The following is a 10,876-nucleotide window of genomic DNA, read 5'->3' as shown; positions in this document are numbered from 1 at the left end:
CCGGGTCGAGAGAGCTACGTTTGTTCCCTTCGCCTTTGCCGATGCAACTCAATGGCTGGCACCAGCCCTCTGCTTCCTGATCTTACCAGCCAGCAGAGGGCGTCCTGTCTTGCTCTGATACAGACACTCCTCCCTGCCATTCTGCCAGCCTCTCTGTGTCGATGACGCTGGCGATCGTGAATCCCTGGCGTTGCTGCTGCGAGTGGGCAGTGGGGGCCCGACGGCCGCATGAACAAAACCGCCCTCGGCCGGCTGTAATTTGCTCGCATTAATTATCGTTGCATTGCCGTATCCTTCAGCGAGAAAGCCAAATATCGCCTTGACTAATCACCGTCATTGCTGAGCCTTCTCCCTGGCGGTCGTTTTTGGCACGGGAACGTGCATCTCACAGTATGAAATGCAGGAATGGGTGCATTAAATTAGCCTGCAGTACGGGAACACTGAGTACTTTAGGCTGTAATATATTGCCCCAATCACTGCCTGCGATCCTGCAGGCATTGTCCCTTTGTTCTTCTGCTGTTGCCCTGCAGAATGTACCTTACTGACTGCCACCCAGGTTAATTGCAGGGCAGTTACTCGGGCAACATTTCCCTATCTAACAGTCGCCTCGTCCATCATGTCAAGGGACAAGCATTTGCTTTTTGGTTTCGGCCTTGTCGAGCTGCTCCTTTTGTCGTTATACTCTCCCTCCCAGGCGCGAAAATCCAATGCATCGCAGGAAAGTAAACTCTGACAGAACTGATCTGCCGGTGGACAGCGTATGTATTATTGCTCGCATGTCGTATATATAAATTGTCGCTGCACTCCCCCCTTCTCCCTGACCAAACACTATTCTGGCTGCCAGTGTTGGCAAGCGGCGCCAGCACATAGATGCGTCTCTCCTGCTCGGTGTAGTTGACTTGCATGTATGTTTCTCGCATGGTACAAGAATGTTGTTGATGGGCCCCGAGCTGCCTATTTGGCCTCTCTGGTTACGGGCAAGGACACCCTAGGACAGGCTTAGTAGTACTCGGTACAGCCGGGACGAGGAGCATTTTATTCCCTATTGATAGCTCGTTTGGGCAAGTATAGTGATGCATCCCTGGCATCGTTGCTGGACAGCGTGTCCTCGAGGAGGCTGGCCTCCATCGTCATTATTATCACACTCTCATACAGAGTACGTACGTCGGCAGCAGACATGCGTTTTGCTACAGAAGCTGAGCCCTGCTCCGTGAACAAACACCGAGCATGCTCATGGCAGTGCAAGTAAGGCTGCTGATGTATGTCTCTGACCTCGGCCATAACTATCATCAGGCCATCTGTGGGATGTATCAAGGCAGCTGCGTCAGGGGTTTGTTTATTAGTTGGTTGAAGAGCCAGGCGCAGCAACAGCAGCCTGGTTGGCCTAAATATACTACTCTGCTGGCCGTCCTTACGCATCAGAATGTTGGATGTCTCAAAAGCCGTTTTGCCGAGAGAGGCAGCTGTCGAAGTAAGGTATGGCGATGGTCAGTTAACGGCGTAATCCACATCGCGAGGTAACTAACGAGATCAAATTTATACGATACAACAAAAGGTTAAGGGTAAAAAAAAAAAAGAAAAGAAAAGAAAAAAAGGAAAGTAAAGGAAAAGAAGCAAAGGTTAGAAAATATACACCGCTTGAGTCAAACTTTGTAAAGATGGGATAACTGGAGTCTTGCGTTACCATGTATGCCATAGTCATCGATACCATCATATTCGGCTGCGAGCGATACTGGTGAGCTCGGTGGCGTTTGCTTAAGACGTCCTGCTGATCACACAGCAAGTTCAACGCTTTGCATTGAGAAGCAAAAGGTCGGCCATACCGAGGACAGCAATTGGATTCCGATGGCTCGGTCGCCTCTCTCACACCCTGTGGCAGCATGATTTTAGGAGATAATTGCCACAGCTGTAGTATGTTGCGGTGCAACGATCAAGTGACATGCTACCACAAACTATTGCGCCGTTGAAAAACGCCTGAGCTGACTGAGATTGATAGTTGACCGAGGGATCATGCACGAATCGCTTATAGTCCGGCCCAGAAGTGCTTCTCTGACCATCGGGCAATACGAGCCATGTGGAGGGCATACACATAGATGTATGTATACACGCTACGGGCGGAGAGTAGGCAATCCGATACTGAAGAAAACCTGGATTTTCATTCCACCTCGCCTTCTAGGGGTCTATGGCTTGAGAAATGATCACAGCTTCTCGAGATTGCGCCTGCATTGTATAGCGCAGCAGTGTGCGAGTTATTGCCTGCCCAGCACTACGCTGAACAGGTTTATAGACTGCACCTACAGCGAAGAGGCAATATAGAGAGCTGCAGCTACTCCGTTCGCATGAGAAGGATGTAGTGTATATATTACATGTCAAGAGGGACAAGCCCGGTTCCGCGCCCACATGACACCAGGGACGAGAAACAATGCTGTACGGCGCATGCATCGTTCACTGTAAAATGCACAGGAGCATTTTCTATCTACTCCTCCCGCACAGGGGCATAATTGGGGTTAGGACAAGATACTCGTAAACGTAGTAATTCGAAAATCAGTTGCTGTTAATCGATGTTCAGACAGGGTGAGTCGGGCTGGTGCTAATTGCGTCATACGAAATTTGGAGCTTATGATGATGTACTTGGTGAGATTGGATATCCGAGCAGAGCTTATCCTTCATCTTGGATACGTCCTCATAATAATGAAAGCTTCTTGCTGAGAGTGATGCGGTGAGCAAGGCAAGAGACAGGATATGGGCAAAAGCTGAAAGCAGCATGCAGAGATATGCTTGGTCCATCCTTGCCTTGCCCTTAAGTATGACGGATCTCATATTTTGAGCGACAAAATAATTCCTCGTCAAGGACACTATAAGCTATAACCGCGGTTACAGCTGTCAATATCGTGTACTGTTTCAAAGCACGATGAGGTACAGCGTGTGTAAGCTGAGAATTGATAGCCCACGCCCTTAACATACTCTAGGCAATGCTGTTGCGGAGTTCGTGGGACGATTGTTACAGACCATGACATCGAGAAGTACTTGTTGCCAGAAGAAATTCATCTTGACGTGCATGACACGATGACATAAGTATATACTTGTCACACACACAGGGGCTCCTAGAAATTGGGATTCGATTCCGGAAACTCGGGTGCCCGCCTAAGTGGCTGGCAACAAGGGAATGCATCATAATGATGATAATCCTGGAAGTCAAGGAACTGTATACGAGTATATCAGCGTGGTATATAGCTCGAGAACCATGGCTATATATGTGTTTCTCCCTCTCAGTTAGATGCTAGGGAATCGGGTATGACCCGTGATGCCGTGATATTTCCCAAAGACCCAGAGGTGTATGGGATAAAACTCGACATATATCTTCCGGAGTGCTAGTTGAGAGCCACCAGTGGATGCTTGAATGGCCTTCCTTGCTTGTGTGAATAATGAATGCATGTGGACTGTGCGCCAGTTGGGAGGACGTTTGCGGCCTGTTGAGGTCAGAAAAGGTTTCATTCTGCCAACTTGTGAGGTTGGTTGATTGATCATGATGAGTCCTGACAAGACCTCGTAGTCAATTATATATTGTAGTAGGAAGTGACGCTGAATCAGAGATGTAGAACGATGTGCAATTGACTTCGGCTTCTGGAGCTGAGGCACAAGGTTGTATAACCCTGTAGTCCAATTGGGTATGCATATTTATCTTTGTCAGGGGCAGAATTCGACTGCCATACCATGCGGCTTGAGGCGTAGGGAGCATGGATGGAAGTGTGTCGGGGAGCTTGCTAGCCCGCTACCTGCTAGGAAATATTTGCCGTCAGTCAGCCATCGAAATGTCAAGAGAATATGCCTTGCTGGACGGACTACCCTGGAAAATCATAAGCGTAAGGAGGGATTACTCATAAAGCAATAATAACGAAAAAAGGGGAGGCTGGAGGGCATAGAAAGAGGCGAACACCATCTCGGCCGGGACTGTACTTTCCCCTTTGGCTCCTGGAAAGGTATCTTGTGACAGGGCGGGCTTTCTCAACAATCTCGTTGAAGAAAAGTCGCGGGCGGCAGTTGTCATGTGCAGCTTAATTAACCCGTATCCCCCTTTTGCCATGTTAATACAGGCTAATTAACCTTATTAACATGTTTTATAAATAGAAACGGGAGTTACACTAACCTTAAATTTAGAGTTAATTAAGTTGAATTAAATATATTGCTATAATTAACTCGGGTAAATTGTTGCTAATTATGGGTTGTTTTCCCCCTATGCTTGTTCCTCCCGTCTCCCGTCTGCATCTCAAATCGACAAAACAAGGTTTGCACTGAAATCTCTCCAGCATCCCAGCCGTTGTCGTTCATTGGCCCAGTGACGTGTGAAATCTGCAAGCCCAACGGCGTTGTCACATCGCCAGTGCACTCTGCCAAGCTGGGCCGCCTAGAGTCACGGTGACCTGCAGCGGCCTTCGACCTTGGTGGAGACATGGGTGAAAACACCGAGTAGAGATTCCATGTAAAGTATGGAGTACTCTGTACAGGATACAGTACTAGGCCAAAGATTTGCGCACCCCCCACCAAAATGTACATACACCGAAGTAAGCAGGTAAATTCGATTAATTAATAACTCCACTACCCTATGCTCAATTATAATGAAACAGGGCTTAAATAATAGAGAAAAAGCATAGAAATACATAGATGTAAAGAGATATCGAAAAAAATAGCTCCCTAGTACTTAGTTTACTATCTATCTGCAGCAATTACTACAGCCACCCTCTAAGGTATACTCTTTACAAGAGCAGCAAAGAACTTATCTAGAATAGCCTCCTAGGCATTACTTATAGCCTCAAATATTGCATCCTTGGTTGCTTCAGCTTCCCTAGGTAGTAAAAGGAGGTCTGGATACCTTAAATATACTAATTCCTTGAGTTTTTTCTATATATGTTTGATAGGATTAAGATTAGGGCTATAGGGGGGCCAGGAAGTTATAATTATATTATTATCCTACACCCAGGTAGTAACTTTGTGTGATATATAGATAGGGGCACTATCCTATATAAAGATAAGCCCTGGTTTATAAAATTCTAGGAAGTGGGAGTTGAGAATATCCATATAGAAGTTGGTAGTTATCCTCCCCCCTATAGAGCTTATATCCTTCCTTATTCTAGCTATTCTCGATTGCCTAGTACTATTAAAAGTACCCTAGACTATTAGCTTAAGGTCTTTTCTAGTCTTATATGTGGTTATTTTATCAAGATTCTATTATTCTTTAGGCTTTCGAAAGGCCTATTCCTATTACTTCCCCCTACCTCTTTCGACTAAATATTTATTAGTCTATATTACCCTATTCCACTCTATATCCCCCTAATATTCGCGTTCCCTACACTAGGCCAGCCGTTTCTAAGTATAGATAGGTAGGAGAAAGGGTCTCTTCTTTGCTGGGTGGTTAATAATATCCTTATTCTTAAGGGCTCTATATAATATCGATCTTGAGGCTATATTAAAGGTATCGAGAGCTAGTTTCTTATAGATAATAAGAGGTTTACGGCGTACACGGCTCATAAGTGATTGAATATTCCTATTAGATAGGATTTTTAGTCTTCTAGGCCGTGGTAGTATTTGGCTATCTATTTGGAGGGAGTGCTTCTTTATAGTAGTCGCGACTATAGACTTCGGAATATTTAAATTAGTACTAATCTTATTATAAGATATACCCCCTTTGTAAAGACTATAAATTAAGCCACGGGTATAGCTAGAGAGCTCCTTCTTCCTTTGATTGCTATTAGTTTCAGCCAAAATAACGCGTTGTGGCATATTTTATCGCGTTATGGAGTGGAGGGAGGGTATAGGTGGTACTTCTGTTGAGGTACTATCACGTGGGGAGGTGCGCAAATTAGTGACGACCGACTGTACCTTCAACCAACTCGTGATCTCGCCTTTCCCCGGCCACCCTGTCGTGCGTGAAGATCCCGAGAGGGCTCCACAGCGTCTTGTCACATCCCATCTGCCTACGAGGACCCTGAATCATCGCGATGCATGGAGTTCTTGGCTTCAATAATTGCTTCCTTGCGTAAACTCCGCGTCCTCTGGATACGCCAAACTTCGCTCTGAACCGAGCACAATAATTCACTTACTTCTTTAGGATTAGCGGCAGAGACAAACGACGAATCAGGACTTGCATTCCCGAAGCTTGGCAAAACTGCTCTTCAACCTCAACCTCAACCTCGCTCCTTAGCCTCAGAGCTCGCCCTTCAACCAACTTGATTCCTCACTTAAATAATACTATAGCTAACTAAACGAAAAACATCCCCAACCAGGGACCGCGGTAAATTGAACGATGAGGGAGGAGAGTGCCTTGCACCTGTTTTTGGCTTAGCTGGCGTTTCCCCCTTTGGCTTCTCAGGGGTAACTGAACGCTCCTCTCGAATGAGGATGCTGAATGCTGAATGTACAACCATTCCACATCGTGCCTGGTTGGAATGGCAACAGACAGATCAAGCCCAGTCGAACAGAGGGCACCGACTTGATCCCGAAATGAAGCTACCCTGTTCTAAAAGTACCCCGTACAGTCAGCATGCATATCTCCAAGACTCCTCGGCTGCCCATCCCCAGCCATAGCCGAACTGGGGCCCTCATGTTTTCGTACGTGGGCGGAGATCTGGCCCTGCATACATGTGCCTCCATGACTGCAATCCTTCCTGGTACAGAGTATACTTAGGTTAACAGCCTGACCCGAAGGGTGAGAATGTTGATTATTCCAACCCCAGGGTAGCAACCATAATGAGATATGCACCAAACATCCCCACTAATGGCCATCTCTCTGAGCTTGTGTATACTGAGACACGTTTAGGGAATACACGGCTCAACTGCGTGAAAGGCTGGTGTTGAGGAACGACCTTCAAACACCAGATATCGAGGTTCTGATTTGCTGGTGATCAAATGGGGTCAATCTTTGAGCTGCAGGCTCCCAGCCTATCCGGCGCTCGATCACACCTCCTTCCTGCATGGTATCCATATCCCCGCTCCACTCTTGGACCCATCATACCCTGGCCATCAGCATACTTGTGCGCAACTAAATTTGACCAGGGCGGCTCGCGGAAAAAGAGGACTGACCAGTCATCTTTCGCCAAGGATCCTTCCTTGCATAATTCTTGAGCTCCTGTACTAGGTTCTTTGCTTCTCCCCTCTCGTTTTTGAGTTTTTGATCTTCTCCCGGCGGATTTCTATAAATGGAGTCAAAAATAGAAACACCCCAACCTGGTCGGTTAGCGCAGCTTTGATATCAATTATTAAACTAATACCTTGCCCGCAGCATAATCTTTTAAAGAACATAATTAATCCCCTTTTTTTTTTGGTTCCCTCTTTCGTTCAGGGCTTCATACCTGTCCGCTGTCGCTATCACACTCTTTTTTTCGATAAATCTCCTGCTGGCCAGGTAAAGAGGTTATCTAATACTCCCCTTCAGTGGCACATCCTCGACCTTATTCACCTTGGACGGATCCATCTGTTTTTCTTTCTCGTTGCAGCTGTTTCTACTCTTAAAAAGCTTACTGTTGTCGGTTCAAAATGTCTTTCGCTATAATCGCCCCCTCTCCCAAATCGCCCGCCTCTTCTCCAGGTATGGCCAGCTCTATAGAACTTGTCAAGCCGGTTTCCAGGTCCAAAAAGTCCCGCAAGCCTACAGGAAAGTCGTCGTCTAGCCCGTCAACACAAGGGAATCCTGGCATCAAGAAGGCGGAGAAGCTACATAGAAGATCTCGTTCTGGTATATAGATCTCCCTGCTTACTCCCAGCGTAAGTCCCACATACTAACGGTTAAATAAAGGATGTTTTACATGCCGCCTGCGACGCAAGAAGTGCGACGAAGGCCATCCTGCTTGCCGTGCTTGCAAAAATCTCAAGCTCCGATGTGAATATGAACGGCCAATGTGGTGGGGAAACAATGAACAGAGAAAGTCGCAAAAGGAGTACATTAAGGATCTCATCAAGAGCACCAAGATGAACGAAAAGACAGTTTCATGTCCTCGTCAATCATGCTGCACATACAGCCCTCCTGACCTTTCTCATTCAGCTCCAACCCCTGAGGCATACCCAGATACCACTTCGCAAACCCGAGACACTTCTCTAGAGCCGCCTTACTGCACTGAAGGAGAGCCTAGCCATGTTCACATCCAGGAATTATATGATTCATATGCTCAAGATCAGCCATCACATTTGGATTCTAACGGATTCTGGTCTGCTCCAACGCCGTATGAAGTAGATGTCAAAACAGAGAGCGAGCTATTCATCAATGATATCCCAACTCGACGGGACTCATCAACGTCTACTTTCAATACTTTCCAGCCTCCTCTTGCCCATGCCATGCTACCTTCATTTGCTGAAGATGACTGGGCGCGAAATGATGTGTTCGATTCCAAGGTTCTCTCAGAGCATAGCTGCCTTGAGTTTTCTCACGTCCCCGTGGGTGTTCCTTCGATCCAGGTTGACGATTCAGACCGCCATTTACTGGATCATTTCTTTGAGAATGTATCTAGCAAAATATTCCCCATCCTGGAAACCAGAAAACGAGGAGGTGTGTTCGCTGATGTTATTCTCCCTGCCATCGAGTCGAATAAGTGCTATCTGCACTGCTGCCTAAGCATTGCTGCTGTTCATCTAAAGTCAACGCAGCATGTCATCAGCGACTTCATCGACAATGATATCCTTAAGCACCGCTTCCAGGCCGTTTCTGAGCTTTGCTCTTCTCTGAACCAGGATACCGATCATCTTCAGATTCTCGAGGCCACTCTCAGTATGGCGTTCTTCCAATGCGCTGCTGGTCGTGCAAACGACACTCTCCCTGATGTTCCGTGGCACCAACACTTCCAAGCAGCCACGGGCTTGATCCACAAACTGGACCTTCCCCACCGCCTTCTAGAATCCGACCATGGCGCTGTTCATCCGCCATTCAGCATGAGCCTAGCTGCCTGGATCGATATCTTGGGATCAACGATGCTCGGACAGATGCCGCAGTTCGCACATACATACAGAACCAAACTCTTTGGTGGATCAAGCGCCGGGCTTTGTGAACTAATGGGTTGCGAAGACCGAGTCATGTATTTGATTGCAGAAATCTCGTGTCTCGATGCTTTGTGTATCGAGGGCCGAACTGACCATGCTAGCCTTTGTGGCCATGTCACGAACCTTGCTCAACAGCTTGACCATACTGAACCACCGGCTGGATCGCTCGTCAAACCATTCTCAGAGAACGGGGTTTTGCTACCCCAGCAGCTTTCTAGAAACATCACTGCCCTATTCAGAGTGGCCGCGCGTGTCTATCTTTGCAGTCTTGTTCCTGGATCCAAACGCGACCAGCCAGGCACCGTTAGCCTGATCTCACATGCTGCGGAACTGCTTGACCTCATCCCTAGTGGGCCAGAAGGATTTGATACCTCCCTTGTCTGGCCACTACTCATTTGCGGCTCGCTTGCAACTCCTGGAAGTACATTCCGCGAGACGCTTGGCAAACGAATAGAGCAAATGGGTCAGCAGGCCGAGCTAGGAAGCTTTGGCCGCATGATATGCGTGCTTCAGAAAGTCTGGCGTCTTGCAGACGAGAAAGCTCTCATAGAGGCAGAACAACCAACAGCATTTTCCCAGCGATCTAATGGGGAGCTTCCGCTGATAAGCAACAATATTGTCCGCTGGCGAGATGTCATGCAACAAAACGGCTGGGATTTTCTCCTGATCTAATTTCTACTTTTCCCGGATTTGTTCAAGTTACACTGAAGACGAGGCGATGTCTTACGATAATTATTAGCCTTGTGATTAGTTTGATACTATCACTAAGGTTGAGGAGCTGGCACTCCTTTTACGATCACTACAGCAGCATTAAACTGCCCAGTGGACCTGGGTTGGCGACATTTTATTCAACGGAAGGCATTATGATGAAACCTTCTATATACCTAATATTTATTCAATATACCCCCTTTTTAGCTTTACGCAAACCGCTCCTTGCCCCTTCACAAACCAGTACCAGCCTGGAGACATTTTAGCGTTTGAAACACTCTCAGATCCGTTTGTGGCTGAGCCTCAGCTTGCATAAGTTTGGGGGCCGTTTTCGATCTGCAAGGGCCATGTCTATTATTGGGGCCCCGAGTAATTTCCCCCTTTCATGCTCTGCGTTGTTGCAGCGTTCTATGGAGAAGGGGACGAGGACCATCATCTCTATTTCTTTTGCCTTGCAACATCTGCTCCATGCTTACTGAACCTATTACTTTATGTATATTTAAGCTAGGATACCTTTCTGCATTGTTTGGTCACTGGGATAGATATATGTGAGTTTGAAATATTTGTAGGGATGAAAGAAACTCGAAAGAGTTACCCTCCATTATATTTAGCTTCAACATTAGTTAGCTAAAGCCTTCACTGGCAAATGAATAACAACGAAAACATCATTAAATGAAAAGGTCCTTCAGAAATCTTGTTTCAGAGCTCTGAATAGGACAATGCTATCTACTGTTCATTATATTAACTACTAACAGTTTGACCGCTAAAGGTAACATGAAGTCCTGTATAATCAAGTATTTCCCGCTACTTATTCAAGCCCTAATACCGCAGTAGCTCTGTTTCATGACAGTGACAGAATAACTATGTGTAGTATCTCACAACTCGGTAACCTAGAGTTCCAAGATCAATGACTTCCTATCAAATGTAGGATTGAAATGAGCTGGGGGTTGAGTCTTACTAAGCGTCATGGCAATGGCTTATTTGCAAATAATAGGAGTCTGATATTACGTGGATCGACTGGCCCAGTGGTTAAGGCGTCCGCCTTACATACGAAGTTACGCGGAAAATCGCAGGTTCGATCCCTGCGTCGATCATTATCACAATATTGGTTTTTATTTTAGTTTTTTTTTTTTTTTCTGTTTGG

General features: G+C 46.5%; 2 protein-coding genes and 1 non-coding gene across 3 annotated transcripts; 2 read left to right on the top strand and 1 right to left on the bottom strand.

Annotated features, from left to right (window-relative positions):
• Positions 1–2,565: 2,565 nt before the first annotated feature.
• Positions 2,566–3,048, bottom strand: TERG_04863 (uncharacterized protein; the record flags this gene model as incomplete). Its single annotated transcript, XM_003234221.1, has 2 exons — positions 2,566–2,862; positions 2,965–3,048. The coding sequence occupies 2 exons, from the start codon at positions 3,046–3,048 to the stop codon at positions 2,566–2,568; spliced, it is 381 nt and encodes a 126-aa protein (XP_003234269.1).
• A 4,134-nt stretch (positions 3,049–7,182) lies between these two features.
• Positions 7,183–10,833, top strand: TERG_04862 (uncharacterized protein). Its single transcript, XM_003234220.2, has 2 exons — positions 7,183–7,729; positions 7,790–10,833. The coding sequence occupies exons 1-2, from the start codon at positions 7,531–7,533 to the stop codon at positions 9,694–9,696; spliced, it is 2,106 nt and encodes a 701-aa protein (XP_003234268.1). The 5' UTR covers positions 7,183–7,530; the 3' UTR covers positions 9,697–10,833.
• On the top strand, positions 10,744–10,826 carry TERG_10543. The gene has a single exon. It is a non-coding gene; the product is annotated as a tRNA-Val (tRNA).
• Positions 10,834–10,876: the final 43 nt, after the last annotated feature.

Source organism: Trichophyton rubrum (assembly GCF_000151425.1).
Source record: "Trichophyton rubrum CBS 118892 genomic scaffold supercont2.5, whole genome shotgun sequence".
NCBI classification, from domain to species: Eukaryota; Fungi; Ascomycota; class Eurotiomycetes; order Onygenales; family Arthrodermataceae; genus Trichophyton; species Trichophyton rubrum.
The sequence above is the reverse complement of the archived record's forward strand: the minus strand, read 5'-3'. Positions and strand labels throughout refer to the sequence as shown.

Excerpts from the sequence above, each read along its gene's own strand:
- TERG_04862 (XM_003234220.2), top strand. The coding sequence starts at position 7,531 with ATGTCTTTCGCTATAATCGCCCCCTCTCCCAAATCGCCCGCCTCTTCT. Across the intron at positions 7,730-7,789 it reads ACATAGAAGATCTCGTTCTG|GATGTTTTACATGCCGCCTG; the intron begins GTATATAGATCT and ends GGTTAAATAAAG.